We start from the raw sequence: 16,680 nt of genomic DNA on the forward strand, positions 1-16,680 counted from the left end.
CACATGGGCATATCTATATGATGTTGCCTGAGTAATGTCCAATGCTATGCTATATAAGCCGTGAAAAACAATTTGACCGTGAATCTATGCGATATGTTTAGATCAGCTACACTTGAAAGAAACTGAGCTTAATTGCTAGAACCATTATAACCATATATAAATACCTGGGAGATCGTCTCTTCCGATCCTAACATCAGGACAGATTCTATCAATATCATTGTCAAACTCTGTAAAAGACAAAAACGTATCAAATTAAAAAAAACGTAAACACAATCTTAATATTATCTGTTTACTATTTATTCGTATTTGTCGACGGAGGTCATTAAAATAGCAGTTGTTGCTGCTGCTGCGCAAAGACAAAAAAACGAAAGAAACAAAATGTATTCCAATGTATTGCACTGTAGAGCAAAACCTTGCAGTATTTTAGCGCCAGCTCACGATCAGACACGACACTGCTCTTTCTGTAATAACCGCCCTCAGCGGTGACAGTCAACCGACAAGTGACCTGATGATATGACAGAACAATTGCACACCACCGGCTGCAATTAATTTGCATCTAGAGTCTGTTTGTTTAGAGAGAATTCATTGAAGTTCAAGTTCAGGACCGCCTTCGGCCAGACTTACAAAGTGCCCCTTGTAATCAATGCGTAGTACTGGTGGCGAGTAAACAAACAAACAAACATCGTTGCAATTCGATCTCGAATTCCTGTACGTATATTCAGCATGGATGATGTGAGGCGTGTGAGAAAATCAACCACAGCTACGTTTCACAAAATAAATCGACAACGATTTAAAAAAACACACACAAAATCATGTGTTGTTATACTTAAGACATTGTGGAAAGCTTTCGGGGCATAGTAATTGTGCTATGGTTAAAAAGTGTTTTTTAGAGGTGTGTCAAAAATTGTAGTATTCGTTTGATGCAATAATGAAAACTCCAGTACGCATGCGTTTCGAACTATTTGTACGCACATGTAAATATATGACGCGTGCGTATTATTTTCTCGAATTGATATTTCTCTTTAAAGTGGAAGCCCACCCATGTGGCTCTACGTGACGACTATGGCGCTTCGTGACGACTGTGGCGCTGCGTGACGACTGTGGCGCTGCGTGACGACTGTGGCGCTGCGTGACGACTGTGGCGCTGCGTGACGACTGTGGCGCTTCGTGACGACTGTGGCGCTGCGTGACGACTGTGGCGCTGCGTGACGACTGTGGCGCTGCGTGACGACTATAGCGCCACTTGTTGCGCCATGACACTTGAGGCGGGAATCAAAAAGCACTGTGTGACAATTGTTGCGCTTTAAACATGATTGCGTGTTACCACGGTTTATACATAAATAACTGGTATATTAAAATAAAGACTTACGTGAGTTTACTTGCAAGCAAAGTAACAGTGACACACATATCGTAAATGACAACTCCATTGTAAACCTGGAAGTGAATCAATATAATTTACATAATCCCACCGAGAAGTAATCTGACAAAACCGACACTATTATTTGTGGGATTACTGAATTTAATCGAACCAGGAGAACTGAAAATTGGAGTGTGCGATGGTATTTCACAAAATATTAACACCGAAGGGAAATATTAAATATTGCACTTAAATATATCAAAGTACCCAAACTGCATTGCGATAACAAATACTTCCGGTTAGGAGCATAACAACTGTTTATATCACCACCGGTTAGTAGTGTGTATTATTAAATGTAGAAAATAATGATGATGTATTCCGTTGATTTTTTGTCGACGATACTCACGTGACTTGCACGTGACCTGAGCACTAAATAAAGGTTAAGTTTAAAAAAGTATTGTACATCAATATATATATATATATATTAATAAATCATACGAGTCCTCGTTACATCGGCAGAATATTCTACAAATATGGATTCTTTTAAAAGGGCGGGCTAAAGTTGGCTAAACTTGAAAATACCGTTAAAACACCATAAAAAATAAACCACATTCATCCACTCACAGAAGAACTGATAACTTTTCTGAAAGAATTAGTCGCGTCTTACCTCGACTCTCGCGACCTCATAGCTGATACAAAGTTACTTTAATAGCAAACACTTGTTTTTGGACAACACTGTCAGCTATAGTCGTATTCCCAACGGTAAACTGAGCCCACGAAACACTGCACCAGCCTGCAAGTGAATCACAAGTAAAAAAAAAAAAACATTTTAAAAGTGTCATGTTTCTAAGTTTATGAGAGGTTCTTTGTTGACGGTTCGATATACTGTTTTACTGTAAACACACTGTAGAGTTTTACAGCCAACAGGCGGAACGTGCAAGGAGCCAGCCGAAATCGGAGATTGAAATTATGCGTGACTGTCCAAACACCAGTGCTTAAAACGGTCGAATCTATCTGCGTTTCGGAGTGCTGGAGAAATGCGCGGTATATATACAAGAATACAATCAGGTTGCCTGTGTACAGTAACACTCGAGTATAATCATAATTTCTAAGTGTGTGAGCAAATAAACATCCCGGGCCGAAATAGACTTAAACATGTGAAAGTATTTTTAAACTACAATAGATCACGTGACAATCTGGCCAAAATAACAGTACTAAGAAATGAACCCCAAGACAGACACGCGCCCTTGGATATACACGGTGTATATCAAACTTCCTAGAAATCGGTGTCGGGCATTGGGTTTATTGTTATATCATGACTGTCGGCTCGAAATGCTATCTCGAGTTGAACTTTATTTCTTAGAAGGGTCCTTTCTTCATCCTAAATATAATGAGAATGTTTCCCACTGTGTCGGGGTGAGGTAGGGTGTGTCTTACACACACTAGGATACTTAATATATGTTTAGTTAGTTTATTTTTCAAAACTCGGTAGCCTCCTAAGTAACAAGCACCTATATAAAGGAGGGCCGAGCTTAGCATAATATTACAAGAATGGTGCTCTTCGGAAACTCCATACAAAACTATGAGAAAATTTCTTGACAGATAATTAATTTACTATTTGAATAAAATAGACTCGAGCACGAAGAACACAATATGGTTATCGCATTAATATATTATCACCGCCACCACAAATTGCGACCATTTTAAAGAAAGTAATAAGATTGGCAAAATCACGACACTCGAAAAAAAGATTGGTGACTCTTAATCTTGTTGGTGTCTAAAGTATTTCATCAAAACATTCTGTGTTTGCAAAATCGAAGTCCATGAACATTGTAGACCTAAACTTGATCAACCATAAATGGGAGATTCGACCACCTATGTTGTTTCAGAATACTAGTAGTATTAGTGAACTTGGGAGAAACTTCAGCGCGTGTGACGTCATTGACACGAATAGCCATATGCAAATGAAAAGATATTCCCGAACTCAGCAGTGGACGATTCACGCACAACTTAAAAATATATACTTTGCAGCAATTGATGTGAATTGTATAAGAAGGCTAAGTCAAGACTCGACATGGGACATTTTCGGCGCCATTTTGATTAGACATAGTTAGAAAACTTATAAAATCATAAGCGCTGTGCAGAAAAAATTCGTATTTGTTAAAATCATGACAGCGATTTACAGCATCTAAAGAAACGTTCGATATTTGACGTAAAACGAAAGTGATTAGGTTTCAAAATCAACATTGTCAAGTGCGGCTAAATTTTGTTTCAGCCAATATAAACATTTATAAGTACGTGTATCAAGAATAGAAACAGTAATGGGTATGTTACAGCTAAACCAAGAGTCATCGACTGTGTACTAGCACCGACATGTCATCTTATAATTAAGCATATTTTAAGTCGATTCGTTAAGTATGTCGTACTATTGGTGAGACTGTAACGATGAATGCCCCTGACATTGCGATGTGGTTTAAAATGCTCTTATAACTATGCTAGAAAAAACATCCCGAATTATTGCCAGCCCACTTGAAGATATGTGTTTTGATAACACCCAATTTGTGTGGTCATGCCGTACTTGACCATAAGGTATGTTGATGTCTCGGTCGAACTTGACTAAACTGTGGGAACTTGATATCCTCGCGGTGATGGATTACCTAGAAATAACAATTTCCACGATTGTATATTGTATGACGTTGTATTCGGAAATGTATATATATATATTTTAATTCAATCTGGTGTGCACACATATACTACGTGAGAATTCCGTCTAGCGTTGTAAGCCAGAGAAAAGTTAATATTCAGTTGTTTAATTCAATCGCCCTCTGTCAGTTACTGTACAGGTAAGACAGTGTATACATATTGGAGTGTACACACGGACAGAAAAATACTTAGATGGAGTGAAATAAATTTGAGCTGTTAAATTTGCCTGTGGCAGCATCTCATACTTGAATGGCTAGCTTGTTCACATTTACATAAGCGGAGGAATGCAAATATAGTAATTAGAAAAAAAAACCCACAACGTATATGAACGCACAAAGTTGAACAAGTTTTGATTCACCAGTTTAGACAACAGTCTATGTTATGAAAGATATTCATCCGTATTTACCAAGCTTTGGATAAATGTATACATTTGCATTCAGTGTGCTAATTTCCGATTTTATGCGAAATTCCATCTGTTTTGCATAATTTCCCCTATATGATAAAACTTATGAACTCTTGAAATACAAACATTTTTACTTAGTTACTGAGTAACAGAAGATTTGACTTCAACAGAGGGCTCCTTAACTTAGAAACTAACATCACTTCTCTTTATCCGCTAACAATAGCGACCACAGTCACTTGACCTATTAACTTAGAAACTAAAATTATACGACTAATGTTAGAACGAAGATAAAACCAATTGAAATAAATTCAATTATTAGCTGCAGAACCACTGTACAAAGAAATTCTTGTGAACAACGTTTTTACGTTCAGCTCACTATATTAAAACAGGCTTTATTAATTCCGGCACCCACAATGCAATGCTTTAATTAAAACAAAACATATCCGTTAATCTCCGGGCTAAGTTATTTGGCTGAGTGAGATTGTAATAATATCAACACTAACACCCGGGAGCGAGTATTCCTGTGAAAATATACAATCTTTGGGGAACGTTTCCTGTCCTATGAGGTCACCGTGTTCCATATATTGGAATGCGGTGATCACAAGACTGACAAGCTGCTTCAATGTTTTACACATATTAAAACGACAAATTTCACCAGTTTTTCTTTCTGTCTACTTTAGTATATTAACTTCTGCGACCTCTTGACCTTATTGGCTCGTTTGAGACTTTTCCAGACAATTGTGTCTGGGGATAAAAATCAGATGGATATATTGTGCAATGGTTGCCACAAAACCGTGCCGACCTCGGCGAGGTCCGACGCAACCTCACAGTTCTCCCCCAGACACATTTCCTAAACGTTTTGTTTTCGTGCATTAACATTCTTTTTGTGGTAAGAAATTGGTAGTTTCAAGTTGCACGCTAATCCGACGAAACACAGACTAGGTCACATGATATACTGTTGGGAAATACTCGATTTGTGAATAGAGACACTGGGGTTTATCACGTGACTGAATCTAGGGATTGTAAAGAAACATGTAAGAAATGTGTGGTCGTAATGTCGATTTTGCATTCGTGACAAAAATGTAATCACCACTATGCTTCAAAGTGCGGTGGTCGTCGCGCCGCGTCCTGTTCGATATGGGACTCATAGCGACGTATACAACGCGTGTAAAATACATTGTTTATTTACATGAATTTGAACACGCGCTGCACGACGACCACCGCGCTTTAAAGTTCCACAGGTATATTAATTTAGAATTTGTCAATGTTCAGTATGCCGTCTACTTTTTGTTCGATAACGCAATAGGTGGATACTGTTATGATTAGTAATTGACACGGTGGATTATAATTTATTGTAAAAAATAAACCAATGCAACTTGATTAAATAGTACGTATCATTAATGTTAAACGCATGCGCATTTGGCTTAGGTAAATCAACAACTCCTATGTGTATTCTGGGTATTAAAGTTGCATTTCCACTTTTTATGATCTGAAGAGAATCACATAATGTAACATATCATATCACTGCGCTGTGTACAGTACACGATAAATGATATCCAACAAAACCCCAAATCAAATTTATTAATATCAAACAAAATACTGAAAAAAAACCATTTTAAGAATTATTATTCGGAAAAGTACTATTTTTACGATGTTGATATATTTATTTATACGCTTTAAATTGACCACCATTGCTAATAAATAGAATTGTCTTCATATTATATTGTCTATGGTTGAATGAACATCTTTGACCCCGTAGCCTAATCACCGTGGATGTGTTAGTCCGCGATCAATTTTAACTTTCTAAACCTTCTGTGGTCCGGTAACATTCAAGGCTTGTTAGTTTGAAGTCATTTTTAGTAAAAAAATAAAATAAATAAAACATAAAAACAGTCATTTATTGATAAACTCCCAAGAAGCTGTGAAAGCTATAGTCTACCTTGTGTGGAAATGCATACGTTAATGGCCGCCTTCACGGCCAATTGGGTATCAATAGATGGCGCTGTCCGTTACACGGTTGGTCACATGATACCCTCATAACACGGCCATTACTTTACTAGACTGACTAAACTGGCGATAATCCGATCCAACGTTCTTGGTGGTCGAACGACAACAATACATTGGTGTAAACATTTGCAAACATCTCATATAATAGCGAGAATGTTTTATTTTGTATTCTTGAAGTTGAAATATCAGAGGCAGCGAAACCTATTTGACACACGTTGATGTCAGTAGCTGATTTGCATATTGGTTGGGAGGGACAGGCGCGTTCCTACGAAGACCTGAAGTCGAATTACGACTGGACCAAGGAAATACCGAATTTTACCCCGAAACGATCCTGTGGCCAATTAAGGGTGTTGTATACTTAGTGATATTACAATCCGAGTTTTTGGTGGATTTTAATTTCGGTCGGCCGTTGAAAAAAAAAACACATTTGAACAAATAGCTATGCAAATTGCGCTCAGGTGTTCTCTGTGGCGGAATTTGTCAACCACTTGGAGTGCACGTTACTAGAACACGATTTCTGATTGGTTGCTAAATCGAACTCGATTTGTATGTAGTTTTATCAGATGTAGTAGGCGGCGATGTACACCAATCATGTATATATGGGTCGACCAAAGCCTCCACGTAATTGGATGTTGAGTGATGTGTTATGAATGCCCCAAAAAGTTTACTGTCCAAACAAAACCCTTGTATAACTACTTCAATGTTATAACCGTTAGCGATTCAGACACTATTCTAGTTTTTGTTCACGTATCTACTTATTACCCGAATTGAACGGCGGCGTGAATATTCATGAGATGGAAATCACCCGAAATAATTAGTATTCCGACAGTAATAAATAGTTTTTCAACCTCAGTAGGACATACTATGAATAGGAAATCTTGACATAAGAGTTTGAATGCCGAGTATGATAATGAATCTAGTTTTAGAACAACGTCAAAAAAAATAAAAAGGGGGGGGGGTAGCTATTGGTTCGAAAACTGTACGTACATTTATTTTAATCAAAAGGCACCGTGACGTACTTCGAGAAATGTGGGTTTCGTGATCTCACTTATTTGTAGCAAGAACGCTAATTCATTTGTTGCTCGTGAATACGCGGAAGCGGGGGATGCTTGTTTGGCTGCCTATACTTTGTAGGTCCCAGAAAATATATGCATATTTTACTCAAAACAATTATGTTCAACAAAGTATTATAACGTCAGGTTTTTAATTTAAAAAAAATGGCGGATGAATAGCGGCATTGTGGCCGACAATTAACTTTTTCAGACGAGCAACAATTTTTGGAATTTTGTGGAGTTCGAATACCACGCGGGTTTGAAGAGATTAAGTGGAGAAAAGAAACAAGGTACTGTCTGGAAATTATCACAAAACGAAAAAAAGCACTTATATGGGTTATTTTGTTTCATTCCGTGGCATGGTATGTATTTCTATTGGAATCAGAAACGATTTAAACTTGACAAATTCCTGTAGCACGATTTAAAAAAAGAGAAATAACTGTCTAAATAATCAGCATACTAGTATAGCCATATGCAACGAGCACACATTAATTTACACCGTTTCAATAATCGTAGTCACAGTCACGCTGTTCAAAAATGATAAAAGCGGATCCGGAAAGAACGTGGACACGGACGAAAGAGAGCGTTTCTATGGAAATACCCATAGAGACAATAGCACGTTAACATCAGGTGCTAAACTGAGCAAATGGACCTTTGAGAGAGAATTGCACAGGTTGAGAAACTTGGGAAATATTGCTTAGATAGTTCAACTATTTGTTGTAAGTTTAAAATAAGAAATAGCGTTCAATATTTGTAATACTACTATTCTTTCGCATTTTATCAATGGATAACTTTTTTCCACACACTCTACCACGCAGTAGGACTGCACAGTTCATACCTGTAATCAGAACTTTTGCTATCGATGGATCTTTCATTCGAGTTATAAAACCCATGTGTTTCCGTGTCAATCTAAAATCGTTCATTTGATGTAGATTTTTTAACCTAGCCTTTTAGTTTCAACAAAATATCTTGCATTTTATCGATTGTGCAGTTTGTTTGTTTTTTTTTAGAAAAAAACACTGACTATTTGGTGAATTCATTTGCGATCGGGACATCAAAAGTCGCTACTTTGCCTGGCCACTATAGTATCTTGGTAATTCGCTCATTTTTCAAACAAGTTACCATATGATTCTGCACTGAAAGAACGACAAGATCTGCTCATTTTACTAGTAATCAAGAAAGCAAACAAAGTGCGCTCATTTTCGCTCCAAAAGTTTACGCGACTACGAAAGCGAAATAAATATCGCTCGAACTCTATCATTTTTAAAAAATTGAAAGAAAGAAAAATAAGACATCATTTTCACGTAAACGCGCTAAAAAGTATAAACTATCGATAAAATCTACGATACTAACCACAAAATACCTACCTATAAGTGGCTGCCCTTTTCTTTCAAAGAAAAAAAAACCACATACACCCAAACTGGCAGCCTTCCAAACCAATCCCGAGCAGTCCGCACGCAGGACAATTCACGATATGCCGCTACCAGAGTCCAACGCAGAAAGCCAGGCGAGAGCAGCAACCCTAGAGCCCAATAATAGCCGTAACTTTATCTACCACATACACACCTAGACTATTAACATACTGGGATTTAGCAGAGACATGAATGCAGACGACCCAATAGGTTTTGAGTTGACACGAAGTTAAATGAGCGTGTAGGCATGAATTCCTTTTAAACGAGTCTAGGCTACTTATTTTCATTGCACCTCGGGTGACGTTTACTATATTGCATTGTTTCCGTTGCACGCCAAATAGAGACGCCATAAATCGGACCTTGAAATCCAACACCCAGCTAGGCGATGTCGATTGCACTCCAGGTATTGTTGATATATTGTACATATTGCGGACCACTTGAAAACTACACTGCGTCGTTATTAAGTGTCCGCTCCAAGCAATTGATGGCAACTTTTCACACACTTCGCCGACCGAGCTGAGATCACTTTGCAGACCATCAGGGTATCCGCAATTCCAGTCAATACACGTCTTTTATTCAAAAGAATGCGAGTTCCACGCCGAATACCTCCCTATCGTTTTTGAAAACCCCAAAATCTCTTCCAGCAGTCTGCCACTTTCTTAGGGTCAACAAGCACTTTATGCGCCCAGCAGGTCATGTGATCGTAACGGGCTAATTGGAGATTAGAGAGAAAATTTAAAGTAGAAATTTGTGGTTAACCACAAACTTCTTTCGGCTAGTCCAGCCATCTTTAGAATACGACGTTGATGATCGAAGATATAACGTCACACCAAATTTACATAGATACATTTTATTAACCAGTAATCGAAGGACATAATTGCGTACTATTAGGTTATACAATAATTGCTAACTGTGCTAACAAAAGTAAGGTGATGGGTTTCGATCGATGTAGTCGACAGAATTTGGTAGAATTTTCCTATCGGATGGGAAAGATTTCACCTCCCAGGCATTTGCGTTGGATGACCCATGTACTGGGGAGTCTCTGTCTCGCATCAGCTCCAAGGTGAGTTAACAAATAAATAAATAAATAAATAAATAAATAAATAAATAAATAAATAAATAAATAAATAAATAAATAAATAAATAAATCATTAAATAAATAAATAAATAAATAAATAAATAAATAAATAAATAAATAAATAAATAAATAAATAAATAAATAAATAAATAAATAAATAAATAAATAAATAAATAAATAAATAAATAAATAAATAAATAAATAAATAAATCGATCAATCAATCAATAAACCAATAAATAAATAAATCGTTGTGTTTCTACTACAAATTTATTTGAAGTATCGAATTTCTAGAAGTGATGTATTTCGACTCGAACGATATGTTTTGACCAAGTGAGTAGGACCGGTCTATGTATTATTGCATATATCGATGAAGTAAAATTATCGCCGTTTAGAACTTTGTAATCTGTTAATACTAAGTGTTACATGTCCAGTTCTATCTTTGATGTCATGTGTGTTATCTATATCGTACAAACTTCTTCATCTATTTGTCACTTGTTACCATGGAGCTGAACAAAAGTAAACTGCAGCACTTCTTTTTAGCTCCATGCTGTTTCTTGTAACAAGAAAATACTGCAACTAAGGGCAACGGTGTATTGTTTGTTTTATAACATGTTTGTAGCAACATTTACAGGTAATTTTATCCTTTAAATGTAAAGATTGCATTCAAATCACAACTAATAATCTGAATATGAAAGTATCTGATTTATAATATCTCGGCGAATCGCCAGTATTAACACGTATAACGACAACCATAGCATCGAGTGATGTGTCCTGCACGGCGATTTCAACCGTATATCCTGTCTCCGGTAACCAACTGCGGTCATGGGATAATTCGTTTGAGCACAATTTGAGTAAGTCCACGCTTGTTTATTTATGAACCACGGCACGTTGAAGATGAGTTTATGAACAATGTGGGGGCGCTGTCGAGTAACGAGATCGAACACGAGGGCTCTCCGTGACATGACTGTACTTACACAGGGCCTCGTTACTATACGCGGGCTCTAATATAGCCCACATATATTAACCCTGTGCGTACTTACTAGGTTAGTTGTCATGGTGTTTAGCGATCACCCAAAGCTGAGTGCGATCAGCAATGCATGATGGGATATAATAATAACATCGTCGATAAACAGCGCAGTACATCAGCTTTCGGTTGGTATAACTCACGAATGCCATAACCAGTGGGGGTAAGTTGGGATTTTGGGCCAAGATACTCCAATATGAATGTGCTAGACACTACAACTTTAAAGGTCATGGCGACCCCTATAGTTGCATGACCTTTGCCGGGGACCTTTGTACTTTCCATTGACACTCACTCGCAACGAGACTTACATCCTGCTTTGCATTACAGGGGCTGCAACTTCAACCATGGCGTCAAAACCCGACACCGGTGACCTGGACAAGATTGGTAAAGATTTCCTAACTTGTGGTCTTTGTCTCGGTTATTACCAGAATGCCAAAACACTGCCGTGTTTACATTCATTCTGTGAGAATTGTCTCATCAAATTAGTGGAGAAAAGAGGTATGTTGGTTTGTCCATATTGTCGTACTGCTGCTGATATCCAAGGATCAGATGGGGTGGGACTATTGCGCAACAACTCGTTAATTAACGGACTGGTGGAATTCGTAAAATCACGTGATCTATGTACTGGGATGACTGACGTAGTGATTTGTGATGGATGTGAGGAAAACACTGCTTCAAATCGATGTATCACTTGCGCCACCAACCTTTGCTCTCCCTGTACAAAGACTCTCACCAAGATCGCAGCCTGCAAACGCCACAACGTGATGTCATTAAACGAGTTAAAAAATACTACGCCAGAGAAACTGAGTAGTTTTCGACCATCTACTCGCTGTAACGTTGATGGCCATGGTGAAAACACAGTGAAATTCTACTGCGATAACTGTGACGTTCCAACGTGTTTAGAATGTACCGTGGTTAATCATAATGGACACAAACACCGGTATGTCAAAGATGTTGCTGCTGAATTCACTCCCAAGATGTCAGAGGTTTTAGAGAAGTTAGCGAAGAAAGAAGATGAGATTAAGCTTGCTGTGGAATCGGGAAATCAGAGATTGATTGAAATACAAGATCTCTACGAGAAAGAAACCGCGAAAGTGAAGAAACGCGCAGAAGAAATCATCAAGAAAATAAAGACTGACGAGGAGAAGGCCCTGGGAATATTGACAAAGAATCGAGATACCTTACAGAAACATTTAGAATGTGAAATTGATCGACTTGAAATAACGGAAAAGAGCGTTACCAGTGCAAGAAAGTTTATTAAAACGTTGGTAAATTATGGAGATGCCGGAGAAATCGTGTCTGAATGTAAGAGATCCATGAATAGGGCAGAGGGTTTGATTGACACTGACAATATTAATTTGGGATGTATTAGTATTTTTAGATTTTTCCCAAAATCAACTGTACTTGAGATGAAAAACAGCATAGGACTTATCGGACCTGATGCTTCTAAAACAACTAGAACAAATATACCTAAGATACTCTATGACGGTGAATCATTTCAAGTTGACGTACAAACAGTGGATGTAAATGGTGAACGTGTTGTAGCTGACACTGATGACATCACCGTAAAAGCTAAAATAGAGAAACCCGACAATACAACATGTGACCTAATGACAACTAACGATGGTGATGGAAACTACAAAGTGATGTTTCCAGGGCAACAAGTCGCAAAATATAATCTGATAATCAGTATTGGTGATGAAAAAATACCCGGATCTCCTTTTATAATTGACGTCATGTCCGGTAAGAATAGTTTGTTTTCACACTATCATAAGTGTACATGTATATTGGGAAGTAACCTTTGACCTATTTCTTACTCATGCGCACCATATATTACATGTACGATTATGGTGTATGTAAATCATGTGATAACCCTTGACCTCATTGCTGTCGGATGCTGCTATAAATTAATTCTCATATTAACTGTCTGATTACAGAAGAAGAGATGGCACAGAAAATAAAAGTTGGGTCAATTGTTGCGAGAGGAAAGGATTGGAACAGGGAAAACATAGTAAGGTCCACTATATGATAAGTTATAATGAATGAATGAATCATACTGGCCTTTATTTACGAATTGAACGCTCTCTGTCTATAAAAGTTACGATGTCTTGCTTATCTCGCACCTGAATTTCATGGGGTGGGGGGGGGGTACTGAATGTGAGTCTGGCACCCCGTCTTATAACTTGGTTTCCACGCTAGGTTCGTAATATTTAACTGGGGTTTACCGGAAGTACTGCCAAAGTTGAAGTTTTGTGAGTTCATATAAGCTCGATGCACCGATAACACTGAAACTTGAATATTTCAAGATGATTACGTGATCCAGTTAAATGTATTGTAATACAAATAAAAATAATAAATGTTTGCCTATCTAGAGTTGCCCTGAATTCCGGCTATATGTCAGCGCAGGGCACTAATTGACCAAACAAAAATATCGGATGCCCTCTCTAATGTTCGCACAATGCAAATAATAAACAGAGATCTGTGATAGCTTCTCATAGGAAAGTAAGTAGAGTGCGAACGATTAACACAAGATTTAAGGAAGAATATTAAATTAAAATATAATGTGTATTTTCTGTCCACAGGACGGTAATCCACCTCGTGAAGGAAGGGTTACTGAAATTTATAAAATTACACAGTGTCTTGTGCAGTGGAGTAGTGGTAATCAATGGTGGCACTATAATGGATATAATGGACAATTCCAGATAAAGTTATCTGAATTTTACTGATTAGTTGCATCATAAATGAACTGTGTTTGTTATATACTCTTAGACTACCAATACTGGACGTGTATTGTTCTTTTATTACATAGAATCCAATTCCTACAAATATATCAACGTCCAAATAAAATAAAATGAAATAATTTCCACCAATGCATTCAGCTTGTATCATATTATGCTATGCAATATATTGGCGATCCGCTTCGCTAGGATTGCCCTTATAATCAGTTTTGTTGGCGATCCACTCCGCTAGGATTGCCCTTATAATCACTTTTGTCATTTTGTGTGTGTGTGTGTGTGTGTGTGCCTGTGTGTGTACATTTCCAGTGTTTTCACGTATGATTTCTTCTGTGATTTTTTTGGCTCGATTTCGTTCAAACTTGGCAGGTAGATCACACCTTCACCCTAGTTATTAAGAAAAATCTGAAAAAAATTTTTGGCCCACAGTTGCCACAGTCCAGGGGGACTGTGGGCCATCTAACGCATGCGCAGGTGACGACTCCCTCGCTTTAAGTAAGTTCCATTAATATGATACAGCTTTGAAATTTGCATAGAATAATAAGTTATACTTATAGATAATATAAAAAGTTCATTTTGATCAACATATGCCAAAACAACAACAACAACAACAACAACAACATTCTCAATCATCACCGTCATTCAGCATTTCATTCTCAAATTTGGAATGAGTATAAAATATCGAGCTGCTGAATTATTTTCTCTGCAGGAATTTCACCTCTTGTGGCATCTTTATTTTTCTATAAATTTAGAGTTAATTGGTGACCCTTTCTCGTACTTTTTTAGCATTCTTCTCTTGAGATGGATACTACCAGTAACAAACTTGCCTTGCGCATATTTCTAGTATGTATTCCTACACGTTTCGATTAACAGAGAGGGCACCATAACTTGCAGTAAATTGTCTTAGAACGGTGTTCGTCTTTAAATCCACAGAAACTCCCTAGACCAGCTTAATTTTCTCATAATCGTTGCTGGCGGGCGATATTTGAATCCGCCTTTGGCTTCTTACTTTGTGGTTGTATTCCAAAATAAAAACGATGTAATTTGCTTAACAGAGAACGTGAAACCACAGTTAACTTTACCTTGCAAACAATTGGGTTATTATGATAGTTGCCAGACTCGCATAGTTAGTTGCAGGGCGGCATAACATATCCATCTTCTTCAAACTTCTGAAAACATTTCCATATCATAGAGTTCACATGTAATGTTGTATTACTATTACTATTTGCAGGCAGACTATCGAAAACGAAACAGCAAGTGGCAAACATTTGTTTATAATAAAAATACTAAGCGAAACAGGATTACTAGATAATTTATTAACTTACAGATGCTCATCATATAACCTACTTCTCAAAAAATTAGGTGGACAACCGAGCGACGACGTTATAAAACTTTGTGTCCGACAGAAAACTTGATGGACACGGGCGACCGGTAATTGTGATGCGACAGCCGAGTAAACCGATCCTGGTTACTTGGTTACTTGGTTAGTGGGTTGTATATTAACAGAAAATAAATGTTTTCACCCGCGGTTTTCGATACACAGATAAAATTTATGGCAGTGGCGGCGGTACAGGGGGCGGTCGCCCCCTCAAAAAAAATGTTGGGGGCGTCGCCCCTCCAAAATCAAGCTGAAACGCTTAGTGTCAGCAAAATTTGCCCCTCATAATGCAGGAAATAACGTTTCAGAGGGTCTAGATTTCAATTTTTTCAAGGGGAAGCATGCCCCGGACCACCTAGTAAGGTCGCGCCTTCGACACAAGGTTGCTGAGCAGATCTCGCTTCAAATTTTGTGCCGCCGCCTATGTATAGTGCAAAATTATCGCAACAGCTTTATGACGGGACAACCCAAATTTTATCACACGAATCATGCTCGTTATTGAATACCTGTCCGTTATGTCTAGTAGAAAATTCGTCGTGCTAGTTACAGTTACCGTATTCAGTGGCGGATATGGGGGGGGGGGGTTTTATTGGGGTCCGGACCCCCCGTTGAAAAAAATATTCAATTTGATTTTGTATAATATAAAAAAATCATTAACTTAGTCTGGTGATTTTAAAGTTTGGACCCCCCATACAAAAATCTTGTATCCGCCCCTGGTATTTATATCTCCACACGATCCACTCGGGTCTAACCGCACCACGTTGTCTAACAATCAGTGCGTTGCTACCTCTACAACATGTGCGGTCACTCTTACTGTGGGCGGTATTTTTTAGACGATATTTAAAAATGAGATTTATTGCCAGGTCCAAGTCTCGCGGTGGATGGACAGTTGAACATACCGGGTTACAGCAAAACATGAAAAGAAACAACAACATTATGGTTACAACATGGAGCGTCGTGGTCATGTATAAATATGCGAGGTATGTACGGGTACCTCAAAAGCGTATCTGCGGGTGAGTTTTGTGGGCACGCTGAAGCCATAACACTGATGTCTGCGTGATGATCTGCGTGTACGTTCTGAGGGCACGCAGATGCCACGCCTGCATGTAGTACCGATTCTTTTGTTTTATTACGATAAATAAAATCCATTAATCTACCAGTAAAACTGGTTTGTTTTCAGTGGGGAATATTTGGAAATGTCAATAGAACGAATTGAGCGCGAAGCTAGGTCCGGTTTCAAAGATGGCAGGGCCAATATTTAATCTTTCGTTCTTTCGTTTAATTAGGCCATACTTTTTTTATTCCTTGTTTCTCGAGTTTTTATAAGGCAATTTTTTTGAGGAGGGCGGAAAAAAAATAAAATTAATTCTTTTTTTCCATTAGATTTGTGTGATTTTCAAAGAATTGTAAGTGAGATCATTGATCGGAGAGAAGAAATGAAATAAAATTGTATTCCATGTATAACCTTGTTTCTCATCTGCGTGAGACTTCGATACTTTGATCATGATACCCCCACGAAAATGCAACTTG

General features: G+C 37.9%; 2 protein-coding genes across 3 annotated transcripts in view; one reads left to right on the plus strand and one right to left on the minus strand.

Moving 5' to 3' along the window:
• The window catches only part of LOC100374450 (uncharacterized), a 64,312-nt gene extending 55,241 nt beyond the window's left edge, over window positions 1-9,071 (minus strand). Inside the window, exons 1-4 of one of the 2 annotated variants that reach the window (XM_085493162.1) lie at window positions 8,890-9,071; window positions 2,025-2,150; window positions 1,370-1,434; window positions 165-227 (exon numbers count right to left, since the gene is read on the minus strand). In XM_085493162.1, coding sequence (XP_085349288.1) covers window positions 165-227; window positions 1,370-1,434; window positions 2,025-2,044 — 148 coding nt within the window. In that variant the 5' untranslated portion in view covers window positions 2,045-2,150; window positions 8,890-9,071. The remainder of the gene's footprint in view (window positions 1-164; window positions 228-1,369; window positions 1,435-2,024; window positions 2,151-8,889) is intronic. The other variant, XM_085493163.1, reaches the window with a different exon arrangement.
• Window positions 9,072-11,323: 2,252 nt separating this feature from the next.
• On the plus strand, window positions 11,324-13,911 carry LOC102809350 (tripartite motif-containing protein 2-like). The gene is made up of 3 exons (XM_006811089.2): window positions 11,324-12,780; window positions 12,975-13,048; window positions 13,620-13,911. The coding sequence occupies exons 1-3, from the start codon at window positions 11,382-11,384 to the stop codon at window positions 13,761-13,763; spliced, it is 1,617 nt and encodes a 538-aa protein (XP_006811152.1). The 5' UTR covers window positions 11,324-11,381; the 3' UTR covers window positions 13,764-13,911.
• The last annotated feature ends 2,769 nt before the right edge of the window (window positions 13,912-16,680 follow it).

The sequence above is a fragment of the Saccoglossus kowalevskii genome, chromosome 18, assembly GCF_978046115.1.
Source record: "Saccoglossus kowalevskii chromosome 18, keSacKowa6.1, whole genome shotgun sequence".
Lineage (NCBI taxonomy): Eukaryota > Metazoa > Hemichordata > Enteropneusta > Harrimaniidae > Saccoglossus > Saccoglossus kowalevskii.

What these genes read in the sequence shown, in the direction of transcription:
- LOC102809350 (XM_006811089.2), top strand. Translation starts at nt 11,382, where the DNA reads ATGGCGTCAAAACCCGACACCGGTGACCTGGACAAGATTGGTAAAGAT. An exon ending in TATAATTGACGTCATGTCCG is followed by an intron (nt 12,781 to 12,974) that starts GTAAGAATAGTT and finishes GTCTGATTACAG; the next exon opens with AAGAAGAGATGGCACAGAAA. An exon ending in ATTGGAACAGGGAAAACATA is followed by an intron (nt 13,049 to 13,619) that starts GTAAGGTCCACT and finishes TTCTGTCCACAG; the next exon opens with GACGGTAATCCACCTCGTGA.